We start from the raw sequence: 27,658 nt of genomic DNA, 5'->3' as shown, positions 1-27,658 counted from the left end.
TCCAAGGAAATGTTTTGTGCGGGGGAAACTCAAATCTGACCTTTAAATCTCTACTGAGAAAAAAGTAAAAACTAAGCTGTGTTCATAGAGCGGCGTGCATCACTTTTCTTTAGAGAACTTGGAAAGTACTTCATTTTCTTGGTGTAAATCTCACAAGACGTTGGTCATTTGTGAAAGCACACTGCTTTAGAAGAACAGATATCTTGATCATCCTCACATAACAAGGTACAACTGTACCGCAATTGTGGTACAAAACCTTTAATGCATTAAAATGATTACATTTGGAAATCGTTACGTATACAAGTAGTTATTACAGAAGTAATCTTCTTTTTCAAGTATTCTTGGCATGTAGGCAATCAGCATCCTATCCCATTAATTGTTTAAGAACTCTGAAATATTTAATGAGGGTTTGTTTTTTTTTTATGGGAGGATCTCAGTCAAATGCAAATGATTCAATGAAGCACTTAATCATAAGACAAATAGTGATTCTTTAGTAAGGTGCTTTATACAGTGTAATAAATGCAGCATGTTAAAGAGAGATGCACAGCTCGCTGTTTTTCAGTTACTTTTCTCGCAGCATTTTCTGTAAAGATTCATTGTTAGTCAGAAAGTCATAATGGCTGTGCTGCAAAAGAAAAGGCTTGACAGATGTCAAGAAATCTGTGGCTGATATAGCTTCAAATAGATTTTTTCCCTTTGAGCGTTTGAAAAATGAATTTGGTCTTCTGGTCGATAGAGATATATATTTTTCAACTGGTATTGACAGTCAAATATCATTCTCTGTTCACAGGTCTGATTACAACAACATCAAGAAAATTGGATCGAGAACAGCAAGCAGAGCATTTTTTGGAGGTAAGATTAAGTGGAAAATATATGTTAAAAGGTTAACTGATTTTTGTAGTTTAAAATCACTTCTTCTTATGTCAACAGAGTGGAATTCGCCCTTCTTTCGATATATACTGACTCACATAAAGATGGGAATTGCCTGATTATACAAAGGGAAAAAATACATTTTGCAATTCACAAGCAAGGGAAAAGAATGAAGCTAATGTGCACAGTGTTTGTTTTACACTACTAATCTGCTTCTGTTAAATCTTTCGTGGTAGTCCTTAATTTTTATTTGTAAGAGAATTGTAGAATATTCCAGAGGAAAATACTTATTCTAAAAGTAGTGCAATCAACACAACCCTGACAAGAAGACAGAACTTCTTGCTCCCTGAGTAACCTCGAAGTCTATGGGCGTGTGTCTTCTTTCTCTGAAGTTAAACATGTTTAGAGTTTTCCTTCCGAATCTGAGATGTATTGAGTTGTATTCTGATGGATGAAAGCAAATTTTGACCATGTTCACTTTCACTGCATCTTCAGAATCAATGACTAATTCCTTAATTTTTGCTCGTTGGGACCACCAATGACAATGTTTATATTAAAAAATTGCCCTCTAAAGAGTGTGCACCGTCCACTTCCTTCATCTAATCCTGATGGAATGTTTATAAACGGCTTCAATATATTGGATATGGAATGATATATTTGTGTACTGTTCTAACCACCTCTTCTTTTGCACTGCTGTACACCATGGTAATGCTTTCCTTGACTGTTCTCTTGTCTGATGGTGAAATAAGGAGCTCTTGATTCATGTTGATACAAGTGAAATAGGGCCATGTTGTCCCACATCATCAATCATTACTACCATATATTTTAAGAAATTATTTTCAAATGTATACAAATTAAAAAGCACCCGAATAAAACAGTTCCCAGTGCAGTCAGTATTTCACAGCAAAATGCAGTAAAAAACACCTTTTGTTATTACATATTTGCTGAGGATTTTTTGCTAGAAATCCAAAATTGTCCTTGCCTGGTGCAGAACACAGAAATGAAGGGTTAATTTACTACTGTGCATGGTTTTATGTGGGTTTTTGCCTTGATAATTCACTGTAGATTCCCACACATTCCAGGCCATAAATAAATGGAAGGGAATAAAAGGATTTTGCCCTTGTTAAGATTTATTAAATTGGAAACTGTTAAGTAATCATGTGTTCAAATAACTGCAAGCTTTCCAGTTTATATGGTCAGAGAAGGTCATAAACTGAATGAAATTGGCATTGATTTTGAAATATATATATTGATGAGAATCTTAGGTCTATAAGTCTCTTTCGCATTCATGTGCTTCCCTATGAGATCTCAGTGAAACATGCCAAAACTACACTTGCCAGAGGACTCCTGTAGTGGTGGGGAAAAGAGCAAAAAGAACAGAAAAATAATATGATTGCTTGTAAGAATTAGGATTTAGTTATCAATGCAATATAGGTTAATGTATTCTTTCCTTTGTTTTTTTGTCTCATTTGTGAAAATAACTGTTTATTAGATTGTAAAGACTGGAAACGCCATTGAGGGAAAGTATCATAGGGTGCTCCCAGTGTCACGGTGGTGATGGGTTGGTGGTTGGACTAGATGATCTCATTGATCTTTTCCAACCTTAATGATTCTGTGAATGGGGAGCCTGGAAGACAGGCTGTAGAGAAGAATAACACCTGAAGTGGAGATTTGAGACAGACTCGTGGAGAAGTGGGGGCAGAATCATGTTGTAAAACCCATTTGGGGATTCTGTCCAGGAGAGGGATTTGGCTTGATGGTCAAATCAACCTCTTGAGCTGCTAAGGAGCACTGACCAGTGCTGCCTGTTGGAAGGTGAACTCCCTGAATCAGAAAAAACAAGCTGCTGGAGTCCCAGAGCTGGGCTTGCCAAGGTGTGCACATTCTTTTGAAACCCTCAAAAAGCATTTTATTTAATGCTTGGCTTGCTGTGTGTAATTAACCCCCTGGAAAGGACTTAATTGGTAAGACAACCACAATCTTCCCATAGTGCAATATTTCCCTTCCAGCTCCATTTCATACCTTTCTCCCAGTAGTCAGTCTGCTATAAAAGACAGCAAACTTGTCTCCCTTTGAAAAGCTCTGATAGGGCATAACCTGGCAATCTTTGGTCTCGTATGCCCAGTACATGTGTGAAGCACTGACAGACCTTTCCTAGATACTTGTTAATTGTTTTTAATAAGCTGTCTTTTTTTTCCTCCGGAATGTGACAGGGATGCTATTTCATGCTGGCCACTGTTTACCAAGTTGATTCCATTAGTGGCAGTATTTCTATATCCTTGCAAAAATTATCTGGAAAGCAAGATGAGCTAACATGTCAGTGCTGTCAGACACTGGGTTTGGATTTTGGGTGGTCTGTGTGGAGCTGGGTGCTGGACTCAGTAATCCTAATGAGTCCTTTCCAACTCAGTATATTGTGTAAGGAAATGAAAGCAATAATGTATTTCTAGGAGAGGTGAATTGCAGTTTTCAAGTGATATGTATGTGTGTGTGCTTTGGTTTTTTTTCAGCAATTGAACAGATCAGCACTATGGCTATAGGCTTCCTTCTTTTCTTACTTTCACTTCTTTCTATTTCTGGATAGATGTTGTCTGAGGGAACTGGGCTTGTTTAGCTTGGAGAACAGAAGGGTTCAGGGAGACTTCATTGTGGTCTTCCAGTATTTCAGTGGAGCACATAAACCAAAGGAGGAATGGTTGTTTACAAGGGTGGATAGTGATAGGACAAGGGGGAATGTTTTTAAATAAGACAGGGGAGATTTAAGTTAGATATTAGGAGGAAGTTTTCCACTCAGAGGATGGTGATGCACTGGAACAGGTTGCCCAAGGAGGCTGTGGATGCCCCATCCCTGCAGGCATTCAAGGTCAGGCTGGATGTGGCTCTGAGCAGCCTGGTCTGGTGGTTGGTGACCCTGCACACAGCAGGGGGTTGAAACTGGATGATCACTGTGGTCCTTTTCCACCCAGGCCATTTTATGATTCTACGATTCTTTCTTTTTCTATCTTATATTACGTCAATTTACTAAGGACAGGAATCTGAAACTGTAGAATGTGAGTGGAGTTTGAGCTATGGAAAAACAAAGAAAACAGGCTGCCAGTTTTTTCTTCTCACTTTTTTGTAGATGCCTCCTATTGCTGGTCTGACAGATTTACCTGCACTGATTTTTCCATGGGGTTGTATGTGAACAGCTACTAGAGTGATGGAGGTTCAAGAATAAGCATAAAAATTAAAGCATTTAATGCAGGATCTACAGCCTTGTATTATGTCAGCTGATTTGGAAATGTCCAGAATATGAATAATTCCTGCTCTGCTTTTTCAGTGTACATGTGCAGCTTGATAGGAGATGATTGTTTAATCCAGGCTACGGCTCATTGACTTGCTCATTCAACCCAGAAAGTGGATCTGAGTGTATGGTTTCTGAGTCTGAGTGATTTCTGAATGCACTATGGGAGATGCTGGATTACCTGAGCCTCCAACAGGGAAAACCTTTACAACACACACACACACTGCTGGACAATTTGGTTTTCTGGGGTGCAAGACCTGCATTTAGCAAAAGAATGAACCAGAAGCGTTACAGCCTTCAGCAGTCAGTTCTTTGAAATGCCAGAATGTCATGATTGAAGAGCTAAATCATCTGTAGTGAGATGTGATCTCTTCATCTTCTCTGTAGAGGAATATAATGTATTGGTGCTTTTAGAGTGCTGAGACTTTTCAGCCTCCCCTTGATGACCTCACAGAACACAGGCTTTTAACTCATTTGGCCAGTTTTGACAATTGTAGCCATAGCAGATCTCTGTTATTCCAAACTAGGTTTAGATTTATCATTGTGGATTCATTCAGAAGTATCTTCTAATATCTGTCATAGTGGAAAACACATCTATTTTAAGCCTGTTCTCGGAATAAAAGTAGTGGTGTGGTCAGAACTTTAGATCTTCGCCATGGTAACAAAGCAGCTGGAGACAATAGGTTTCAAACTACTTCTACAACAGACTTAACCTTCCACGGTCCAAGTCATGTACTGTAATTTATGAGGAGGAGAAATGAGAGCAGAGCATTGGCTTAATGCAGCTGATTTTTAGCCAGCATGGTGTGATTGGAAGGGAAAAGATGCCTCTCTAGTACTTGCTGCTGCAGCAAGTCCATGTACATGAGCCTCATCCATCTTCCCACTGTGACGCCTTAGCATAGCTCTGAGAAGAGTGACAGTAACAGCACAAGGGGTTGTAATGAAGATAAATCGGTAAATCTGATGCGGGTGTCAAAATACATGGGCTGAATGAAGCGTGCATATTGGTTTCTGTTTACTGTAAGTACAGTAACAAGGTGCAATAAACTATTAGATGGCATGTATTTATGTGCAGTAATTAGAGGAAAGAGTAATAATGTGCTGTAATTGCAGCCTTCCAAAGCAATTTCAACTTTGCACTAATTTAATAAGAAGTTGTAATTGCGGGGGGTTGTTTAGGTGGAGGGACTGTCACTGTTTTCCATTTGGAATTTGGTCAGTGCTAACACAGTGGAGAGACCTGCTGGAACCTTTATGGCCGTGGTCTCTGGGGGGAGGCGGCCTAGAATACTAAAAAGCAGCACTCTAAAATAGCACAACATCTCAGATCTTCCCCCAAACACTGTGCTGGTGGCTCAGCACTGAACCAATACTGTGTTTTCTGCCATCCTCCGCTTTTTCTCCAAGATCTCCCACGCAAGAACTTAATATATTTAACCTTGTTTTGCTTTAGAGCCTATTCATTTAGGCTGTACCCTTCACTGCTGGTGATGCCTGAAGCAAGGAGTCCTTTGTGAGAAGTTGGCGTGTTTTCCGAAGAGCACGGGCAGCAGCATGGCAATATGCTCGTGTGTATTTTTCACAGCAGAAGGACAAAAGCTGAAGTTCATTGGGTTTGTGAAGCTGAATAGTGCTCTACAGAACACTGATTGCTTAAACTCTGGATTACGAATCTGTGCAAGCATTTGTTTCATGGATCTTTAGCATTGCCCACGTTTGGCAGAGAAAGCTGCATTTTTTCTTGGTGACATGCTGGTAATGGGGTAAAAATGAGGCAGTGTGTCTGATTGAACATTTTGTCTGAGTTTTTAATGGCTCCAAAGGCACATGCCTCTCCATTTTAACACTGAATCTTATCAAATGATGCAGGGGAAATCAGAAGTGTAGGTAAACAGCCTTTTATTCCAGCTCCACTTTAAAAATGGTTAGTTCACAGAATCACAGAAAAGTAGTTAAAGCTTTGCTGATTGTTGGCGCTTGGGAGAAATGAGAACTGATTTTTTAATAATATTTCAAGGATGTCTGAAAGGGTTTGTAGAGGAACAATCGGTGTAAAAGAGAAAACTTTCTAAAGAGACAATGAAAGCTGTGTCAGGATGTCCACTTTGAATGGTGATGCTTTGAACTTGAATGTCAACTTCTAAGTAAGGGGAAAAAAGGAAAGAAAAGAAAAAGAATAAAGGGAAGTAATGAAACTGCTCTCTAAAAACTGCAAAAGAGAGCTCATCTCGTCCCAGTTTATTAGCAGATGATGCTGTCCCAGAGGTAGAGCTGCCTGCAGGATGGGCTCTGCAGTGCTGGTTATGGCCCAGCCTGGTGTTCTGAGCACATGAAGGCACAATCTGGGCTTGCTCACCCCGTGCTGCTGATTCCGTCCCATGCACTCTGTTCCTCAGGAGCTGTCTGTGCACCAGCCTGCTAGAAATGCACATACTGCTCTCACCCCCCTCCTCTCCTCTCCTGATTAGTAGCATTTTTTCTTCCTCAAGTTGCTATTTTCAGAAGTAGCCAGCAACTTTCCGAAGGCAGGAGGTGACCCGAGGTTAAAACTCTCTTTCAGAGGCAGATTTGCATATGACATTGCACTCTGCTTCTAATGTGTACTCATGCATAAAGTCTTATGCAGCAAAACACAGGGAAAGTCCTGGTGTGATTCATCTGTCTGCACTGATAAGTGGTCTCCCTGCACAGGCTATCGTCTCTAGCTAATGGGATCCAATAAGATGAAGAATCATCAAGAGCATCACTGCAAATGTTACTTGCTTAGTGGCCTCTGTGTGAGAGATATGAACAGGAATTTTACACTGCAAAATAATTAAGAGAAGGCGTTTTTACGGATTCTTCTCTTTTCCTTGACTATCGCAAATTTAAATAGCTCCCAGATGTCCTTTTATTTTAGATAGTGACTTGAGAAGTAACACAGATGACAAAGCCTAAGCATTGGAAAGACTGTTTTTCTTCATGCGTGTGGAATTTTAATTTTGCTTTGTTATTAAATGAGAAAAAAAAAAAAGAACCTCCATAAAATTATTACAGTAGGGTAAAATAAATCTGAATTAAAAATAAAAAAAAACTATTTCAATCTCTCCCATGTGAAATTTAGATTGCCAATGGGAAATGTGCACACAGATCTGATGACATAATATATATATCAAAGGCAAGGGGCAGGAATAGGTCTCTATATATCAATAGCTGTGACCCTCAGCTCATCTCAGTTATTGAATGAAATACAAATGGCCTTGAGAGGCTGGATGTGCTGAGAATGGCTGTGACATTTCCACACAATTTGTAGACTTTTAAGTCACTCCTGAGGACACTTTGTTTGCTCTTGGCCTTGTGCTTATGGTTGATTTCAGTCTTTAGTTTTCTAAGATACTGTTCGTCTGACTCTTTTAGCTCCCTCAAGATTAGGTTGTTTCTCTTACAGATGTTCCACACATGCTGTCGCAATGATGATGTGAAGGATAAATATACTATGGGCAGTACAATTACTGATCACTTATATCCGAGTATCTGATTATGGCCTTTCTTGGACAGTGCTTTAAACGTCTAATGATAATCTGATGCTGTACTGAAGTTCTTACATGGCATCTCGCACTGGTTTGTCAATTCCATTGATTCAAGATACTGAGAGTAATGAAGAAAAGCAATCTTCTTTTCTGTGTTCAATGAAACTCCTAAATCAAAGGTCTTTGTAACTTAATATGCAAAACTTTGTTTTATCTTTGGAATGTTTGACAGTCATGGCAATGAGTCAAATATTTATAGAGCCTTTATAGGTGTATTGTAAGCTTGCATTAACTTGTTTGGTTATTAAAATAAAGAAGCACAGCTCATTTATTATTTAGTCACTCCTGAACTCTTGGAACAGATTTGATTTTTCTCCCATTTTGTCAATAGATCTTTCATCTGCAGTGGAATACTGCCCTGGGCATATCTTCCAGAACATAATGTTCTGCTGCATAGCAAGTATGGCTAGAAATGGGGAGGAAACCATTATAATAGAGCAAAATAAATTTGAATTTAAAAAAAGAAATTGTATTTAAATCCCTAATTTCCTAATTGTGAAGGCTTGGAAAATCAACCTTATGAGGAGAGGCTGAGGGAGCTGGAGCGTTCTAGTCTGGGGAAAAGCAGGCTGAGGGGAGACCTTATTGCTCTCTTCCAGTATCTGAAAGGTGCTTACAGTGAGAGCAGGGCAAGTCTCTTCTCACTGGTGACAGGTGGCAGGACGAGGGGAAATGGCCTCAAATTACACCAGGGTAAGTTTAGGTTGGATATTAGGAAACACTTATTTACAGAAAGGGTAGTTAAACACTGGAATAGGCTCCCCAGGGAGGTGGTTGAGTCGCCATCCCTGGATGTGTTTAAGAACCATTTGGATGTGGTACTCATAGATATGATTTACCAGAGGGTTGTTAGAGTTAGGGTACTATGGTTAGGCTGCGGTTGGACTTGATGATCTTTGAGGTATTTTCCAACCTGAGTAATTTGATGATTCTATGATTCTATGATGATTCTAACCACACAAGTTTAAAAACCTGTTAGCTGTTTAGCTGAAAAGTTACAGGTGGATCCATAGCATCATTAAGGTTGGAAAGGACCACTAAGATGACCCAGTCCAACTATCAACTCATCCCCACTGTGCCCACACACCACGTCCCTCAGTGCCACATCTCCACAGTTCCTGAATGCCTCCACCACCTCCCTGGGCAGCCTGTGCCACTGCCTCACCACTCTTTCCAGAAGGAAGTTTTTCCTAATACCCAACCTGAAGAAAATCCAGTATGAAGATATAGATGATTTTGAGTGTACTACTTCAGGTTTATAGGTGCATAGCAAGATCAGTGATGTCAAGGGGCAGTGCTTCGTTTCACACAGTGCTGTCTAATACAGGTGCTGTGCCTCATTAGAAAAATCTCATTTCTGATTGCCCAGAGCTTTGCCTTAGTTAGGAATGATTTGCATGTATCTGGAGTTGGCAGAGGGGAGGTAGCTTGTTTTACACATTTCATGAATCACTGACCTGAACTGTTGGGTCATGAAATGAAGAAATGAAAATCCATAAAGCATAGTGCTGTCAGCTTTTTCATGCAGGGCATCAAATGCTCATCTGGGATTTCCTGTGGACCCACAGCAATCCAGCATCAAGTCTCGGCTTTAAGCCCCTCATCACGTGCATGCATGGAAGCAGATGTAGAGTTCTTGTACTGCCTTATCAGGCGTTCCCCACCTCTTTCAACAGCATTACAGGAAAGGTGGAATTGTGCCAGAGAGCAAATCCAGCCTGCAGGCTGCCACCCTGCTAGGTCCTGAGCATCAGCACTTTCTGAACCCTCTGGACCTCATTAAAATCTCACCAGACTTAGCATCATGCAGCTGTGAAGCCAAATAGTACAAGAAAGTGACCTTTTGGATTACTAGTATTATGTTAAGCTATCTGTGATGTCAGTGCAGGGAGGGGAAAGTCTTCTTTATTATCCTGGGGGCTCAGTGGGCTCTCTTGCTCACACAAAATAGAGCCTTTAGTCCGGCTTTAGAAGCACTAATTTTCTTGAAATTCATAGAATCATGGAATGACTTAGGTTGGAAATGACCTGAAAGCCAATCCAGTTCCAACCCCTGCCATGGTCTGGTTCCCCCCCAACAATTCAGGCTCCATCCAGCCTAGCCTTGAGCACCTCCAGGGATGAGGCACCACAGCTCTATGGGCAGCAGGGCCTTGCTGCCCTCTCAGTAAAGAATTTCTTCCTCACATCTAACCTAACTTTTCCCTCCTTTAGCTTAAAGTCATTCTCCCTTTGTCCTGTCACTACCAGACCATGTAAAAAGTCAGTCCCCCTCCTTGTAAGCTCCATTCAAGTACTGGAGGCTACCTCTGGTAGTACCCAGAATTAAGGAATTAAGCATTGGCACCCATGGCTGCATTTCCCCAGGTTTGTCTGGAAATGGGTGAGTTAACACATGAGAGAAAAGCAATTTAAAATACACCCAACACCTGTTCTTTCTGCTCTGTTTGCAGAACTATGAGATGGCAGAGCATTAGATCAATGTAAATGGGATGGAAAAGTATTATTAAAACACCAAACATTATTGTGTGGTTTGAAAATTAGGTCTGCAGCCATGTGTTAAATGCTGTTGAAACAGAGAGGGATATATTAATGGTCTTCCCGTATTATAAATCATTCCTTGTGCTAAGGTTGTGTAGGCAAATTCTGTGGTTAATCTATGCCCAGTTCTTTTCTGTCAGGATTTAGGAGTTTGGTCTAATGCTGCTTTCCTGCTGATGGATTTGCTCGGGGTTTTTCCTCACTGTGTGTTTCTTAAGATCTAAAGTGTGCTTTTTACGGGATGGAGACCACCTACCAGTCACAAATTGGTTGGATGTGCCCTTTCAGGACATCTGTAGGGCCAGGTTCCATGCTTGTGAGACAGAGAGTCACTGTGAAGGGCGCCCTGCTTTGCTAAATTTCACCTTTGTGTGATGAATGTACCAATGTTTTAATCTTCTGCAGGAGCAGCAGGAACTCTTTCACATGATTTGAATCTATTTTAGAAGTGCAGACTCTCTACACTTTCTGAGGCATGTCTGCTTTAGCTCTGCATCATGTATTCTGTAGCATTTGCAACACTCATCAGCTGCCAGACTGTTAATTTATGTCTGTAAGTGTGAGCACACACATATGCACACACACACACATTTTGAGGAGGTCTCCATTCTCTGCCTCTCGGGCTAAGACAGTTGAGCATTGGATTTAAGGCAAGAAGGCATCTTCTTTCCCCATCAGCAACACATTGCATCTGTACTAAAATCCCTTCTGGACTCAGAAGAAAATCCTTAAATGCCTTTTAATGAATCCAGCACTTAGAAATGTTCTCTTCTACAAGTTTAGTATCCATTCGTCCTTTCTTTTCAGATGATCAGTACTCAGCTGCTCAAAATTCATGTTTGTTATCTCTAAAAAAAAAGGTAATTCTGGGTTATTTTCACATCTTTCCAATCTGCTGTGTGTTTTCAGGGATGCTTCACTTCCTTGCCACCCTCCACACGCACCAAACCCAGCCACCCTGTGGTATGGCCTGTAGGGATCCTGGCACCGAGTCTCCAGTTCCTTTGATATGCTTGGATAATGGCGTGCTTTGGGGCATGCTCTTTGATCACAGCCTGTCACAGTGTCCATGAGGTCTGACTGCAGGAGGTTCCCAAGGCACCCTCAGTCTGATCTGATCATTTTCACTTGTGTGCCCTTTGATTTCCAGGCAGCCCCTTGCAAGCATTGGTCCCTTCCAACTATCAATTCTATGTTTCTATAAAGGAAAAACTAGAAATATCTCTTCACTTTTGCAAGTTATATTTTACTGTCTTCCCATGATCCTCTTTTCTCCATCATGGAGAAAAGACTTTATCAGGGTCTCATAATTTCCAGCGTTGGTGATGCACTGGCAGGTCTTCATGGCCCAAAATCTTCCCCACCAGGATGTGCAGTTGATGAGAACCTCTTTCTATCTTATCTTGCATACACCACCATTTTCTTTGAGTTTTGTCATATACAGTCAGAATGGTTTGTGTTGGAAGGGACCCTGAAAGGGCATCCAGTCCAACTCCCCTGCAGTGAACAGGGACTGTTAAAGCTCTATCAGGTGCTGAGAGCCCCATCCAGCCTGACCACGATTGTCTCCAAGGATGGGGCATCCACCATGCCCCTTACAGTCTTCTCACCACACCCTGTAAGATCTTTTGATATTTTATATTTCATCCACTCTTTCGTTTTCCCAGATTACCACTTTGTCCCTCTTCCACATCATCCTCCAGCATTCAACTAAAGCAAGAAGACACACACACAAAAAAAAGGGCAAAAAAATAACATGCAAAAATACACAGAATGTATTTACTATTTTCATTTTGAAGTAATTTCTTATGGCAAAAGTGCATCATTGTGTGATATGTGATGAAATAAGGTTGGAGTATTCAGCGTAATGTATAACGTGGCACAAATTAATGTATTTACTAGACACCTAGAGATAAGAAAACATCTAATCAGGTTGAGCATCAGTTTAATAAGCATATTTGACACCTTCTTTCTCCCTAAATATATTACCATGGAACACAAGAATCCTAATGCTTTTCTAATCTGACTGCAGCTTGATAATAATCAGAGACCAAACAATTCTTCTACTTTTTATGAAGATATGATTTAAAAACAAATTTACAAAGGCCCCGAAGCATCAAGTGCTCTGAAATCTGTCCTCAAAAGCAGTAATTTTCTTTTCCCAGCCTAACAAATTTAAGTTGTCAGGAAACAGATTAATCTCTTCATTCTGAAATGTAATATTGCTGTTTGCTAATCTCATGATACAGAGATGTTGAAAATGTTATCATAGCAGCTCTAGAGTACGTTTTATGTTTTGGCAAAAAGTAATGCTTTCTTTGGCAGGGAATGTTCTAAATATTCAAAAGCAAGGACTAGTGTAGATAATTGAGAGCAAAAATGTCAGAATGGAAATAATGAATTATTTTTTCTCACATTCCCTGGGAAAGTAAAAGATATAAATATTGCTAATAGTGGTCTGTCAATTTATGACTTCAACCAGCATGTTATCTTTAATCAAGCTATCAATGAAAAATCTTAATACTTTCTGCCATAGACTCACATATATTTGTTTTTCCCTATGGATCTTGTTCCCTTCCACTACCATTCCAGAAAATGTTTAAGGCATTGTAGGAATAAAAATGTGTTCTTAACCTCCAAGGCCAAACAGATACTTTAAAGACTTAATTGAACAAAGCATGGAGATTTTAAACTTGTCATTTTCTGTGGGCACTTGTTTGTTTTTCCTTGGTTGGTTTTATTTTTTAACCACAACAACAGTATAAAAAAATACTGAAAGAGAAATATCCAGAAAGCTCTGAGTTGTAGACAGCCCAATTTATCTCAGCACAGACCATGTCTTGTTATGAGATAGAGCAGTGTCATAGTGGTTTGGCCTCTCAGCTGAGTGAGAAACAGAAGGCAATGGGATATGTGTTGATAAGTAAGATAAGGGGCTAATTGCCTTAGTCTCAAAAGAAATCCACAACATAGAGCCGAAGGAATAAAAATATTAATTGACATAGGAGGTTTGCTTGCATATTGTCATGTTCTCCTCACCCTTTTGTTCAAATGAACCTGCCCAGACTCCCTCTGTATGCTGCAGCTTTGGATATGTGTTTGTGCAAGGAACTCAACTAATGAAGCCCAGCTCTTGTCCTTTTTGTGCTAGCATTTACCACGTACCTCTTCAGTTCAGGGTATTTCGGTATTCTTTTTGCAAGCCCGACTGAAGTTGTAACTCAAGCACCTTGTGCAGGGAGTGGCATTTTAATATTTGCTTTTAGTGTCTTATCTTCAGGCATTCAATTCTGATATTCCACTGCCTGAGAAAGTATCAATTTGAAGCTGTGGCTTTGTTAGTAAGAAGGAGTCTGATGTGCACAGAGGATTTTGTGTTTCCTGCAGCCTTCAGAATCCAACTTTCCTCAAGCTGCTGAGCTCCCAGAAAACCCCGCTCTGCTGCAGCGCGGTGCTCAGCATGATGTTGTCATTTGCTCTGCTTCTTGACAGAGTAAATTATCCTGCTTGGAGCTGTGGGCTGCGTTTTCAGTACCTCCATCAGTTCTTGCAGGGCTAATTTGTGTCCCTTCGTCTGCTCCTCTCTGCAGCATGAACTCAGATCTACCTCTGAGCTCTTCAACTTGAGACCCCCTGGATCCTCTTGGGTGCCTCTGAAGTAGCAGCTCAATCCATTATATATTCATGCTCTGTTTTTCAAAGGTTCTTCACACACACACACAGATTTACCAGACTCATGCAGCAAAACAGGAACTGCATCTTAAACTTCTCTTGATTGACAAACTGCCTTTGCCCCAGTGACCCTGTAAATAAGATCTGGATATTTTGTCAGATCAGTATTCTGTGGATCAGACTCTCTCTTAATCTCCCACTTCTAAAACCAGAAACAGCTACAAAGAACAAGCACTGTATCTGCAAATTTACTATACAGTTCCTTAAAGGAAGCAGCAGTGGTGCGGATGGTGTTGTCCATGGCTCCACACCATGGGCATGTCATGACCCCAGCATCTCAACATCAGGATTAGTGCCTGGCTGTGACATATCCAATCTCCCTTTGCCAAGGGATCATGCCTCTGGTGCTGAGCCTGACAGGATGCACTTGTGCTGTTCGGGCACTCCCATAAATCAGGAGCTTTCTCACGGCTATTTCCAGACAAGTGCCGAGCCCATTTAACACCCCCTGAGACTATCTCAAAAGTAAAGAGAGTCCTGAAACTTTTCTTTTTCAATCTCTACTGCTGCAGACCAACAAAGCAACTCAGTAGAAGGACTCCTGCTTCCCTCCTTTCTCTCCCTTCACATAGTGAGGGCTAATTGGAGGCCCATAAAACATATCAACAAAATTTCTCATTTTTTTTCCATATATCATTGGCCTTGCACTGCCAACTTGGGCATGTTGTCTCAGGCCATGTTTTATTGTCCCCCAGACTGCATTATTGGCTGGGCAGTCTCACGAATGTTAATGGCATCACTGGCTTGTCTTTTGGTCTGACATTCTCACTCATCACTCTAAATCCACTCATTTTACCTGCAGCCTTGGACATCCCTACTGAAGTTAATTGCATGCTTCTTACTGCTGCCTTCAGACCCACCTCTGTAAATAGGAACTTGCAGGTGATTGTGCCTGCTCCTAACTTTTAATTTCACAACCAGGATGAGTATGTTTGGGTTGATATATCCAGCTTTTCTACTGCACAATTTGACATTTGCAATCCAGTCATCAGTAACCTTGGCCCTTTGGTTCAGCTGTCTCCCCATTACCACACCATGTGTACACTCTGTACATAGCCTTAAAGGGAAAATAAGCAGTAAATTATGAGTCCAAATGAATCCATTTAGGAGTTATGGTGATTACATAAACTGTGGAAGGGAAAGCATAGTGCTTCCTGCATTTGCTGGAGTCCCAAGCTGGAATTGCTGCTTTGACTTTGGAATGTCCCAGGGTACTGAAACCAAGCAAACTATCTTTTGAGAAGCTGGATGTCCACACAGTAAGACCACAAACCTTAAGGGCTGTTCATGGTAAGGTCTAGATATTAAGTTCTTGTATAAATGGCTTCCATCAGTAGGAAACAGTGAATTTATCTTAATCTTTTTTGATTATGATTTCCCTTTCACAGGCAGAAATTACACAGCCTGCGGTCTACTTACATTCCACTGACCCTTTGCACAGCAGTGAATGCCATCCTGTGGCTGCAAAAATCAAATGCATGTTAAAGACGAACACTGCAGAAGAGCAGAAGCACAAAGAATATTCTAAAAGTTGTGTTATTTTAAAATTCCTCCTGCATTGCGGGAGTAGAATGTCATCTTTTTATTATTCAGACACACAAAGATCCCTCTCTAGGACTCCAGGCAACTGTATAATTAATTAATTATAACAGTATTAATTGATTAATTAATATTAATAACCTGAACATTTTTAATGGGTTCTGAGTGTTACTCAGGGAAATTCATTTTTCTGGCCAAGATTTTTTTTAAGTATTTTTTTATTTTTTATTTTTTGAAATGAATTTGGAATACTAAAACTGGGGGACAGAGTTTTGTGTTGTATCTTAACCCCTAAGATAACCCTGCTCCCATATGCACACTTATTTAGTTATGCCATCAATACTGTCTCTAGATGTTCTGTAAATTATTCATATAAATTGCTCTTTGCTAGATCATCAGCTATACATGTAACCAACAGGAAAAATCATGATGTATGGTATCACTGTTTGTTAAAACAGAATCTGTTTTGGTGTAAAAGTAGGATTCTTCCTGGTGAATTACAACGCATGTTGTGCTGCTGCAGGGATACACCTCTTCTCCTACCCTTCAGCTGAAGGCATACAACTCCCAGATATTTGTTACGGAGCTGGAGAAAAGGGCTGGGCAAAAAGCTGAAGGAGCAATCAAGTTCAGCTGAGGTTGTTGAGCTCCAAGTGAAACGTTGTTCTCACTAAAGCCAATGGGAAAATACCTACTGGCTTCAAGTCAGAAGATTCAACAGCTGGCTAGTTCCTTTACCAATTAGGTATCTGTGATTATGGAGGCTCTGAGAAGATCATATTACAGCCTTCCAGTATTTAAAGAAAGATTATAAGCAGGAGGGTAGTCAACTTTTTTACATGGGTAGACACCGACAGGACAAATGGTTTTAAACTAAAAGCAGGAAGATTTAGATGAAACTCAGAGACCTAATGTACCCATCAGGGAAGATGCTGATGGTTCTCATCTTTGTCAGTGGAACAGCTAAGTGCATTTCAATTCCACATCTTCAGTCTCTGAGTATAGTTACTGAGCATGTTTTCCAGGCTGAGTTTTCAAAGCAGGAAACTAAACTTGAAAGGAGTAAAAAATCACTCTGTTAATACAAGTTTTGCTCCAAAGTCTCCATCTGAATTTCACCCCTGTGCACAGTGCCATGATTGTTCAACCAGCTCGTAGGATTGACCCTCCATCAACATAAACTGGATAGTAGATATTTATAGACACTTTGGAGGCAAGTGGAGATTAAGATAATAAGGCTTGTCTGTGTTTCCTATTAGATGAAAAAGTGATTAAATATGACCCAATTAATGCTTATTATCTGTCTAAAATGAATTTGTCACAGGAAGTTGAGAAGTAGACATCAAGAAGTCAAGGAGAATTTTTATTGCTAAAATCAAAGCAAATATAAGTTTACTTTAACCTGGTCTGACAGAAACAAGATGAAATTGTCATTAATAAACTGTCATCCAAGCAGATTAAAACTTTCCTTTGTACCACATTGTTAACCAAAGAAACTTATAGCAATTAACTTGAATATCACCAGAAAGAAATCTTTAATCTTTTTCCCGTTAGATCAATGAACAAGGTCACAACAGTCTTCCTCAGCGACAGCTCACTAAAGCCACTGAAATTTCTGATATAAAAAGTTCATCCTGCCTTTTATGACTTCAAAATTTCTCCCCAGAATCAAAAATTGGAAATGAACTTTACTCCCTTGAGGGTCTGATATTAAATACTTTCTATCTGGGTAAGAAAATCATTTCTTATTAATCGGTTCTTTTACTGATAAGTTTTATTTTGAACATAAAACTTTAGAAGCTTCCTTTCTACATGGAAAAATATAAATTCCATATAAACGTCAGAGGCTACACATCATGCTATAGGCTATAAAACTGTCTTTGAGATATTGTACGCAGGATTTTCCCAGCATATGCGTATGGATTGAGAGCATTCATTATTTCTTGTTTGTTGTGGAAAACTAGGGTGAGATGGAAACTGAATGTGTTCTGCAATTACTGATGGGATGCAGTGCCAAGATCCCTAGTTCTGGCCTTGCCTGCTTTGATATTGATCAAAGGCTTGTTGATAAGCAATGAATTTTGTAGTGAGGTTTGGAATGGGGAGGTGAGTAAAAGGCCATGTGTACTGAAATAGCAGAATTCATCACCAAACCTATAGATGCACGTTGCGTTTTTCTTCAGTGGCCAAAACAATCTCTGAAATTTCCCCCCTCCTGCCACTCATCGCCTCACTCTGCTCCCTTGCTGCTACCCCAACACTAGATAACCATCTGCCTTTGGGGGGATTTTGTTTGCTTTCAGCAGTGCATTTTAAGCCCTGATTATTTTCAGTAATCCTGTTTGTAGCACAGATGCACAAACAGCGCATTGACGGATAAAGGTGGCTACAGATCATTGAGAAGGGAAGAGCAAATGGTTGGAGGAGGAGCTGGAGATAGGGCTGGATGGATCTTCATCTGCCTTTCTGACAGGGACAAGGCGATGTCATCCTCTGGGAACACGACCAAAGGCTGTTTGTTAGAGCAATTAAAAAAAAAAAAAAAAGAAAAAAAACCTGTTATCTTTCCTTCAAAAATACATGGTTCTGCTTCATACAGCAACATTGAATTTGGATGCCTTGTGCCTATAATGTACATTAAGGAATTACAGCATGCATCTATCTTCTAATTTGTGACTGAATACATGTATTACCTACTAAATAATAGCAATACCATTTCGAGACTGTCACAGAACATTACCTAAGGGTGTTTCATCCAACATCAGAAAGCACTGGCCCTTGGCATGCCTAAAATTGTTTACAAGTATGTTTGGATAATACAGTTTAGAACAGAAGAAAATGTTTCCTTTGAATATTGAAAGTTTTCTTTTAAGTTATTAATCTGTTGTACCAGCAACTCTATGCCATGTAATATCTCTAAAGACATTTTGTCAGGAGCAGGGAAAGCTCCTTATGTCATAGTTCATAGAATGGCCTGGGTTGAAAAGGACCACAAGTATCATCCAGTTTCAAGCCCCTACTATGTGCAGGGTCACCAACCACCAGACCAGGCTGTGCAGAGCCACATCCAGCCTGGCCTTGAATGCCTGCAGGGATGGGGCATCCACAGCCTCCTTGGGCAACCTGTTCCAGTGTGTCACCATCCTCTGTGTGAAAAACTTCCTCCTAATATCTAACCTGAACCTCTCCTCATGTCTTTGAGAAAGTTGAACAGCATGTATCATGTTAGCATAAGGCGGTGCTCCTGACTTACTGCAGAATAGACAGAGGGGTATTGCCACATAATAAATAATCTGTTCTGTATTTGAGAGTTTATACTAAAAGAGTTGCTCAACTTTAATTTCCCATCACTTTAAGTATCTGGGGACGTATACTACAAACCAGAGCAAGTGCACACCGGAGCAGAGATGTAAAGTATAATTTGTTTTGCTGTCTGATTAATAAACTCCACAATGACTATAGCTTGATTAAATTCTAAGAATATATTAGCATGTATTTCTGCATATAGCCTTTCTGCTCATAGCTGAAACAGAAAATAAATGACTGGTAGTTGTGGGAAAAATCCTTGGAAGCATTGCTAAAATTGTCTCTATTAACATACAAAATTATTTTCTTGCTAGTACATGATTAAACATATTGACTGGTCTAGTATGAAAAAAGGAGAATTGGGGATATGCAACAATCTTTGTAATTTTATGGCAACTTTTAAGCAGGAGCTCATCTCCTGCTTATAGTAAAGATTAGAATCAAGTGAGTTTTGTGGATGGAAAATGGTAAGTAGTTGAATATTTGAGAAGAAGCAAGTGCATGAGCTTCGAAGTCGATATAAACCTCTTCTGAAGCACAGAAACCAGGAGCTATTGCTTTACCTGAGTGCTGAGATAAGATTTTTGGAGAAGGGCGTTATCTGTAGAGGAAAATATGGTATGGGTGAACCGTCTCACATATCAAAATTTGATCACAAGTGTTTCTTATCATGAGAAAAGCAAAATCCACAAATGGCTGAAGTAGGTATTCAGGTATTAAGGGAATTAGAATTGACATAGAGATTATTCCTAACATTAAACTGCCTAAATATCTTAATTTTTCAAGCTTGACTTTATTTAAAGCTACTTGAAATGAAATATTCTCGGATTTGACTACTCATCATTTTCTGTTCACAAGTCTTTGATTCTAATCTTCGCTATCAGTAGGAGCTAAACACCTTCTTCAAAGTTAGCTGTGAAGATCAATACACAACTTTTATCTTCTCCCTTGCTCAGAGGCTGAGGGTAGTTATACTTCTATTTAGTAATAGGTAATTCTAAAGAGGTTCCAAATCCCTGTAAAAATGTTCTTAAGCAATCACATATTGTTCTTTATCTTGTTTGTAAAGCATCAGTTTGAAGCTGCTTAAACATTCATGTGTCCAGCTATTAGAAGAGGACTATTTAGAGTGTTTTTCTTCTGCTTTTCAGGTCTTCCTTATTGTATGCTGTATTACTGTAGCCTTTTCAACACAGAAAGGAAAATTTTTATGTACTCAAAAGGCTTTTACAGTTGTAAGACAGAGGTGGATGTTCCTCCTGTGACCATTTCAAAATTGCCAGTGCTATAGTTACAAACTTTGCATTAACATGGGGAATTATACATGTAAATTATACATGTAGATTCAAGCATAGCTTTAGTTGGTGGTATTGTAGACAGAACTACAAAACCATGACACGAGGTCAGGAAAAATCCCAGCCTTTTCTCACCATAACTGACTACACACTACTGTTATGCAGGAGGTGAAGATGATTTAACCTGTAGAAGGAGGAGGCACATTTTAGGAAGCAACAGGCTTAGAGTCACTTCCAGGCAGCGTTCTATCTGTAGTTTGTCAGAAATAAAATTAGATGAGATTGGTATTCCTGAGAACAGTAGTTAGTGAAAAGAAGAGCAAAATCCTATTCTCTGATTGCTCGAAGGAGTTTCCTTTGATGTAGAAGAGAATTTCTATTGTGGGAAGCCAGTGGAGCAATGTGTGGTTCTGTACTTATCCTGGCACCCATCAATACAAGAGTACCTTAAATATGGCTTTATGCACAAAGGTTGATGGTCTAACAAACTTTAAAAGCAACACCTGTGGATTAAGACTATTTTTCCTTCTGAGATCCACTATTGAGAGCTATGCAGATCCTTCTTCTGCTACTACTAAAGCTGAAATACAAGTCTTCAGTTTGTTTTCAGAGCTGATGGCTCTTTTATTTTTTCTGAACTTACAGAAAGCTCATAGGACAAAGTGTAACACAAAATAAGGGACTCTTTTTTATTTTTTTTTTTTAATTAGGAGTATTTCAGGACCTTTAGATCGCCTATTCTGTTATTTTGTATTGCCAGGTCATTGCTTTCCATTTGTTTACCGCCTACTGGTAACAGTAAATGAGTCCAACAAAAGTTACTATTTGGAGCCTGTAAGACTTCCATCAGTAGTATTCTCTAATATTTAGGCTTGCAGATACTGCAGGGAACATTTAACTCCAGATGAAAAAGCCAGTCTTCCTTCCTGACTTTTGGCAATACCATGTTGAAATTACCTGATGTCATTGTTAGTTCTCAAATGGTGTAACAGACCATTATGCATCATTTTCCAGTTTGGACGTGACTGGGAGCCGTTGACTTTTCTAATCAGCCACCTAGAGTGCTTGTGTCAGTAATAATCTGTACTTCAGAAGTACTCTAAATTATTTATTTCTCCTACTTGGCCAGAGCGAATCTATTAATTTTTTATGATTGAAAATGAGAGTCCCCCATATTAACACATTGTAAAGGAAATCAAGCAAGGTGGATCATATTGATATGATTGATACTCTTTCCTACAAGAAGCATTTAAGTATTTTGTCTTTTGGGACAGCACTGAGTTCTGTGAGGGTAAGTGAAATAAACAGCTGTCGGCTTCTTTTCCAGTGCTGCCAAAGAAAGGTTTAAAAAAGAATGAGATCTAGTTTGCTACATCTAAATCTTGTTATGCATTGGACTAAAAGAGGATTCTTGCGCAACTTGTACTTTATTCTTTCCTATTCTGTATGTCTTTGACCCAGGCCACATTCACTTTGTACCACTGATCCAACATGTAGTTCAGTAATGTAATGTATTTCAGAAAAAAAAAAATAAATCCTTGTATGAATTTAGCTGCAAACTTATTTTGTCTCTGAAGTAGGCATAGATAGTAATTCAGTGTATTTGACTTTAAAGTTCCGTTCATCCTTCAAGGAGCTCTGCTTTATAATCTTTTATTTCTGTTACTCGGGCTGAATTCCAGAGGCTCTTACAATAGGTATTGCAGCTCGTTTTCGCATTGGCAGAAGAAACAAACCCATTAGTCACTAACAGCGGGGGTATGCCTTCGCTCTCAGGCTCCCTTTGATCATTTTTTCTGTCTGAGTAACTCAACCAGATTCTCTTTTCTAAAGTGTTATGAAGCAAAATTGGCCTTGCTGGCTGGGGGGAGGGGGAGCTTTTTACCTGGAAGCCTTGGATGAGATGCAGGCATCCCAGCTCAGCCTTTTGCATTATGTAGTATCAACGCGAGGAAAATAAACAAGCAAGTATGTCATCTTCAGCATTTTGCAATGCTAATGACACTAATGCGACAGTTCCTTTTGACTTAAAAATTGGGTAGACTATTTCCTTCTGCAAACTAGTGATGTGGAAGAAGATTCTTGTTCATCTCGAGGCTTGATAACTTGTATTAAACACCTGCTGATTGTCTTGTTAGACTTGTTAAAGGAAGATCCCTGCTAGCTACTCTCCCCGGCTGAGTTAGTAATTACCTTGGAAGTCATGAGCTTTTGTTAATGAGATTCAATTCTGTACTTTTAAAGTCAGGAAGGTGGCCATCATGGTTGCAGATGTATTCTGAGAAAATTTGAGGGCTAATACTTCTTCAATTAAGTGTGACACTCCAATTCCTAGGAGGAGTGGCTGTCTCAAGATAACATGGTTAATGTCACCAGAGTTGAGGCCTGCCAGACCTGCACTGTGTTTTAGCCAGTAATTTGGCTGAATTTGAGATGTTTCCTCCATGCATTCTGCATGGTCATGAACATAAGGAGTTTCCATATAGAACATTACAATCGTTTCATGTTAACACTGTTGACCTTGATTTCACTATGAAAGTCCACTGCTATGGAAATCTCTTTGTGGTTGATCTGTGGTTTTTAACATGATTTCATATAACCTTATTTTGGGTAGTTTTAATGGCTACATACAAAACATACTGAAATGTATCCAGCAGAAGAGATAGAATTTATCTTACTTGGATTTTGAAGGTCCTGTTACTGTATTGAATTTGCAGTACTCTGCATGATGACATCTGTCTGTGTTTTGTCCTGGTCCTGAAAGCAGAAGGGACATTACTGTTGCTCTGACATGAAATTTCCAGGTAACCAAAACCTATGTGTATATTGGTTGACATAGTTTAGTAAAGGTGTAAACATTAAAGCCAATGGGGGAATGCAGATTCCCAGAAAAAAAATGCTTGTTTTATGAAGAAAATTTCATGAAGAACTGTCTAGGCCATGGAAGATCAGCAGTGATGTTCCAAAGTTCTCTGTGGAAGTGGTAAATAAAGCTCTTATTCTTGCTGCCTGAGGCTGTCAGACCCCATTAAACATGTTGCCATACTCCTTTTAAGATATTTCACCCTTGGTGAAGGACCAGCCCTTCATGTGATAGGTCAGGGAGTTAAACCTCAGCTGCACTCACAGCTGTGTTCCAGCTCAGGGACGCAATATCTTCTTTTGGGCCATGCTGACGCCACAGCATAAGCAGTAATATCTAACCAGTAATATCTAACTCGGACTGGCATTTTCTGTCATTTGTGTGTATCACCTTTTTTTTCCTGTTCTGTTTTGTTTTGTTTTGCTTTGTTTTCCCCGCCCTGCCATCTGCAGGTTTCTAAATGAAACCTTGCTGGTCCTGAGTTACAGCTTCTCTCCTGGCAAGCGGATGCCTTGCACGTCTGTCTTTCCCATTTCCAGAGATACCAGCTGTGAATTAGCTTTTGCATCTTTGTCCTATAAACGTCCCAACCTCCCTGGTTACTTTTCACTGCGATTTCCAGCTGTTCAAGGATTTTCTGAGAACTCCAGCTGTGTTTGAATTGATATTTTGTTGATTAGAAGGGCCCTGAAGTGCTGTGTGATGTCCTGATGGAGGCACAGCGGTTGGTTAGGCAACTGCTCCACTCCCCCTATTCCCTTACAGTTTGGTTTTGTACTGTGATGGGTTGTCTCAGAACAATTCTGAACAGGCAACATTTTGTCTTTTTGTTAGGACAGAGCCAGACTTTGGGAGCTCTGTATTCGTTCCTGTTGATGGAATGGCATTTTGTGTCATAGTTATTGTTTCAGGCTGACAGCTGGGGCTGTTTGGATTGGAAAAGAGAAGACTGGAGAGAACTGAGAGCGGCCTTTCAGTATCTAAAGGGGCTGTAAGAAAGAAGGGGACAGACTCTTTAGCAAGGTCTGTGGTGAAAGGACCAGGGGAAATGGTTTCAAACTAAAAGAGATAAGATTTAGACTGGATATAGGGAAGAGGTTTTTTTACACTAAGGCTGGTAAGGCACTGGCACAGGTTGCCCAGAGAGAGGGTGGATGCCCCAACCTTGGAGATGCTCCAGGTCTGACTGAAGGGGCTCTGAACCTGATCTAGCTGTACATGTATCTGTTCACTGCAGGGCAGTCAGACCAGATGGTCTTTAAATGTCCCTTCTGATGCAAACAATTCTATGATTCCATAACTGTATTTTCAATTAGCTACCAGCAAATATTTTCAGTGCAATTTTTCTGATGCAGAAAGGATTTACCACAAATTTCAGCTTGCAAAAACAACCCAATGCCTGCACCTATTTGCTGCCACACCGCTGCATTTGCACTTTCAGCACTAACCTAGCAAACCGTGAGTCTGTGTGCAGTGAAGGCAGGAGGATGGCTTAGCTACTTGAGCAGCATCTCGGGTTAAGCATGTTTTTCGTCACAGTTGCTTGGCTGCTTATACCACCGTGGTTTTCAGGGATTTTGTTATTGTTACTTTTTGTGAACTTTTTTTGCCACCTTCCCTTTTCTTCTTGTTGGGTTTTTGTTGTTGTTGTTTTTGTAGGTCCTGGCTAGAAACCGGAGGGAAATGTTTTGCTTTTTTCCTTTAAAATCCATTCCTATTCTTTCCAGAAACCCAGTTATTTGTTTTACACAACAAGAACATTAGCACCCCCAGAAAAAATAAACCACTTTTGAGGGGTATTTTTTTCCAGCATTTAATTAAATGTGCCTCCTTCTGTTTCTGTGCACTGCAGCTTTCTGTACAGCCTGGCATCATAGGTTATTTCATCTGTGGAGTCAGCAGAAATCCTGAATGAGAGTTTTCTTTTGTTAACCTGCACTTGCGCTACAGGCTCAGGCAATTCTGCCACAGCAGACAGAAAACAGAGAGGATCAGCCTAAAAAGCAGGGCAACAGTGTTTAATAGGAGGGGGGAATATCTGGGAGAGGAGGAGCAGAGGGGCTGAGCTCCCAGCTCACCAGGGGAAGGCAGATCTGCAGCCATGTGTGCAGCCTCACAATGATTGAGGATGGCTGCACTGGGGAGCAGAGCAAGTGGGGATGGGTGGCTGAGCACAAGCAGCGCGCTGGAGGCTCTCCACGTGCCCATGCCCACCACAGACAGATGGTGTGCTGGTGGCACACAGCATGGGGTTGAGCCCTGACAGCAGACAGCCTTACCATCACCATCCCAAGGGCTGCTAATTGCCAGCCCTGGCATCTCAGGGGGCAGAAGCTGGAGGCTGTTACACGTTGATGGGAGAACAGGCTGCGCTCTGCAAATAAGTTATGGGCTGATTTGGGGATTTTATGTTTCTGCTCCGTAATGTCATACTACTTATTTTTTCTGTAAATAAGGGATTTAAGTCCCTAAGGCTGTCACTCCACCACTCCCAATGCATCACTTTTGGCAAGTACAGTTAAAAAGAGGATCTTTTTACAAAGATCTTTTGCTTTTCTCTTAGGTGAGGTCGTGTGTTTCTCTGCTGATGTTAGTACTAAGTCAGGGTTACCTTAAGTTTAGGTTTCATGCTGCAAGGCAAGAACAACAGCATAGACCAGGATTCCCAGAAAATTTTTCCTTTTCCTTAGGATTGGACATTGGGACAGTGTTATTTACACATTAACATATAAGGAGGAATAAGGCACAGAGCAGTTAACCACCATTGCAGCCAATGTGTCCAGATAGATATAAGCCAAGCAACTAGATGGGACATCTTGGTTTGCTGCTGCAAAAAATTGCTACTGTGGGATTTCTTGTTAGCATACAGAGCTGGAAGTGAAATCTGAACTCCTGAAGTGCAAACAGAAATAACTTTCTGCCTTATTTCTTCAGGAAGTGCAATCAAACTTTTTAGAGAGAAGTTTGAAATTGATTGCTTGCATTTTGAAGGCATATATTATTGAAGCTCTTGAGCACTTGTTGATCTTGGATTCTTTCTTTCTCAGTGTTTCCAACTGAAAATTATTATTAATTCTGTTTACAATGCAGCTAAATTACTAATTAACTTTTCTCTGAGAGATTTTGTTTGTGTCTTTGTGCCAGCACAGTGCACATTTTAACAATGCAGCATTTTTTTATTATTTTTTTACCACATGCCTCTCTGTGCCCCTTAAAACCATATAAAGTAGTTTTAGAATTAATGAGCTGTCAAATTTCAGGTAATGAATGAAAAGAACCAGCACAAAATCCTGTCATTGTTTAAGAAATCCCAAATAATTAATGGGAAGAAGTGACAGAAGTTCTTCTATAATTTAAGAATAAATTCTTAATTGCGTGACTGAAGAAACTTTAAAATATGTCTGCAAAAAAAAAGCAGGGATATGGCTTCATTGCTTAATTCTAGCTTAGTCTTCTGAGCTACGTAATTTGCTATTTCCATTTTGGGGGAATCATAGAATGGCCTGGGTTGGAAGGGTTCTCAATTATCATGAAGCTTCAACCCCCACACCATAAGCAGGGCCACCAGCATCCACATTCAAGACTAGACCAGGCTGCCCAGGGCCCCATCCAACCTGGCCGTGAACACCTCCAGAGACGGGGCATCCACAACTTCTCTGGGCAGCTGTTCCAGCACCTCACCACTCTCTTAGAATGGGTTCCTCATCCATAGCATACCTGTTCTACATTCATCTCGAAGGAAAAAACTTTCACCATTCCATTATGGGCACGTTATAGTTCTGCACTCAGCATGCCTATAGCTGGCCTGTGTTTGATGTTATTTATCATATGAAAGACCTTGTGAACTACAAACTAGGTTTGGAGAGGGAGGGCTGTTTTCTTACGTTTTCTCAGAGCAATGCCTTTGCTGCTGCTGTTTTACAGGTAACCGTCTCAGATGGAGGCACATCTCCCAAGCAGTCCTCGGTCTGGGTGGTGGTCCAGGTTCTGGATGAGAATGACAACAAGCCCCAGTTTCCAGAAAAAGTCTACCAGATCAAGTTGCCAGAGAGGGACCGTAAGAAAAGAGGGGAGCCGATCTACAGAGCTTTTGCTTTTGACAAAGATGAAGGCCCTAATGCAGAAATCTCATACAGCATTGTGGATGGAAATGATGATGGGAAATTTTTTATTGATCCCAAAACAGGGATGGTGTCTTCCAGAAAGCAGTTCACAGCAGGGAGCTATGACATCTTAACAGTAAGTGTGCTTCCATCAACATACAAATCCATATGTGACTGACTTTAAAAACAGGTGTTGCTGTATGTAGAGTGATGCATGACTGTGTATAATCTATGACTTATGTAAGATCTGAATGTATTAAGAAATCTCTTATTCGTGCAAAACTGCAGACAAAAAGTAGGTTCTGGGGGTTCAAGCTATTGCACATGCTGAATTATTCTCAGACTGTTCAGAATTAGCTTGCAAATTGTTGGCAGGAGTCCTTCCCTCAGATACATAAAACTGAAGAACAAAAGCTTGTGTGCTGACATGCTGAACTGCGCTGATAAAGCTACAACTGGATATTCAGCTTTTGTGTAGATACAACTGCTTGCCCTTGTGGAAGGATCCTTACATTGTTCATGTCTGGAAGTTTCAGGGAGGAGGAGTACTGGAT

General features: G+C 40.2%; 1 protein-coding gene across 14 annotated transcripts in view; it reads left to right on the top strand.

The window, feature by feature from the left end:
* The window catches only part of FAT3 (FAT atypical cadherin 3), a 383,565-nt gene that overhangs the window by 251,405 nt on the left and 104,502 nt on the right, over nt 1–27,658 (top strand). For all 14 annotated transcript variants that reach the window (XR_004305990.1, XM_032442223.1, XM_032442226.1 and 11 more), the window contains exons 4-5: nt 791–852; nt 26,926–27,240. Coding sequence is in view for 13 of the 14 variants with exons in the window: in XM_032442223.1 (XP_032298114.1) it covers nt 791–852; nt 26,926–27,240 (377 nt within the window). In the remaining variant the exon portion in view is untranslated. The remainder of the gene's footprint in view (nt 1–790; nt 853–26,925; nt 27,241–27,658) is intronic.

Source organism: Coturnix japonica, chromosome 1 (assembly GCF_001577835.2).
Source record: "Coturnix japonica isolate 7356 chromosome 1, Coturnix japonica 2.1, whole genome shotgun sequence".
Lineage (NCBI taxonomy): Eukaryota > Metazoa > Chordata > Aves > Galliformes > Phasianidae > Coturnix > Coturnix japonica.
Note: the sequence above shows the minus strand (reverse complement) of the source record. Positions and strands in the feature narration are given on the sequence as shown.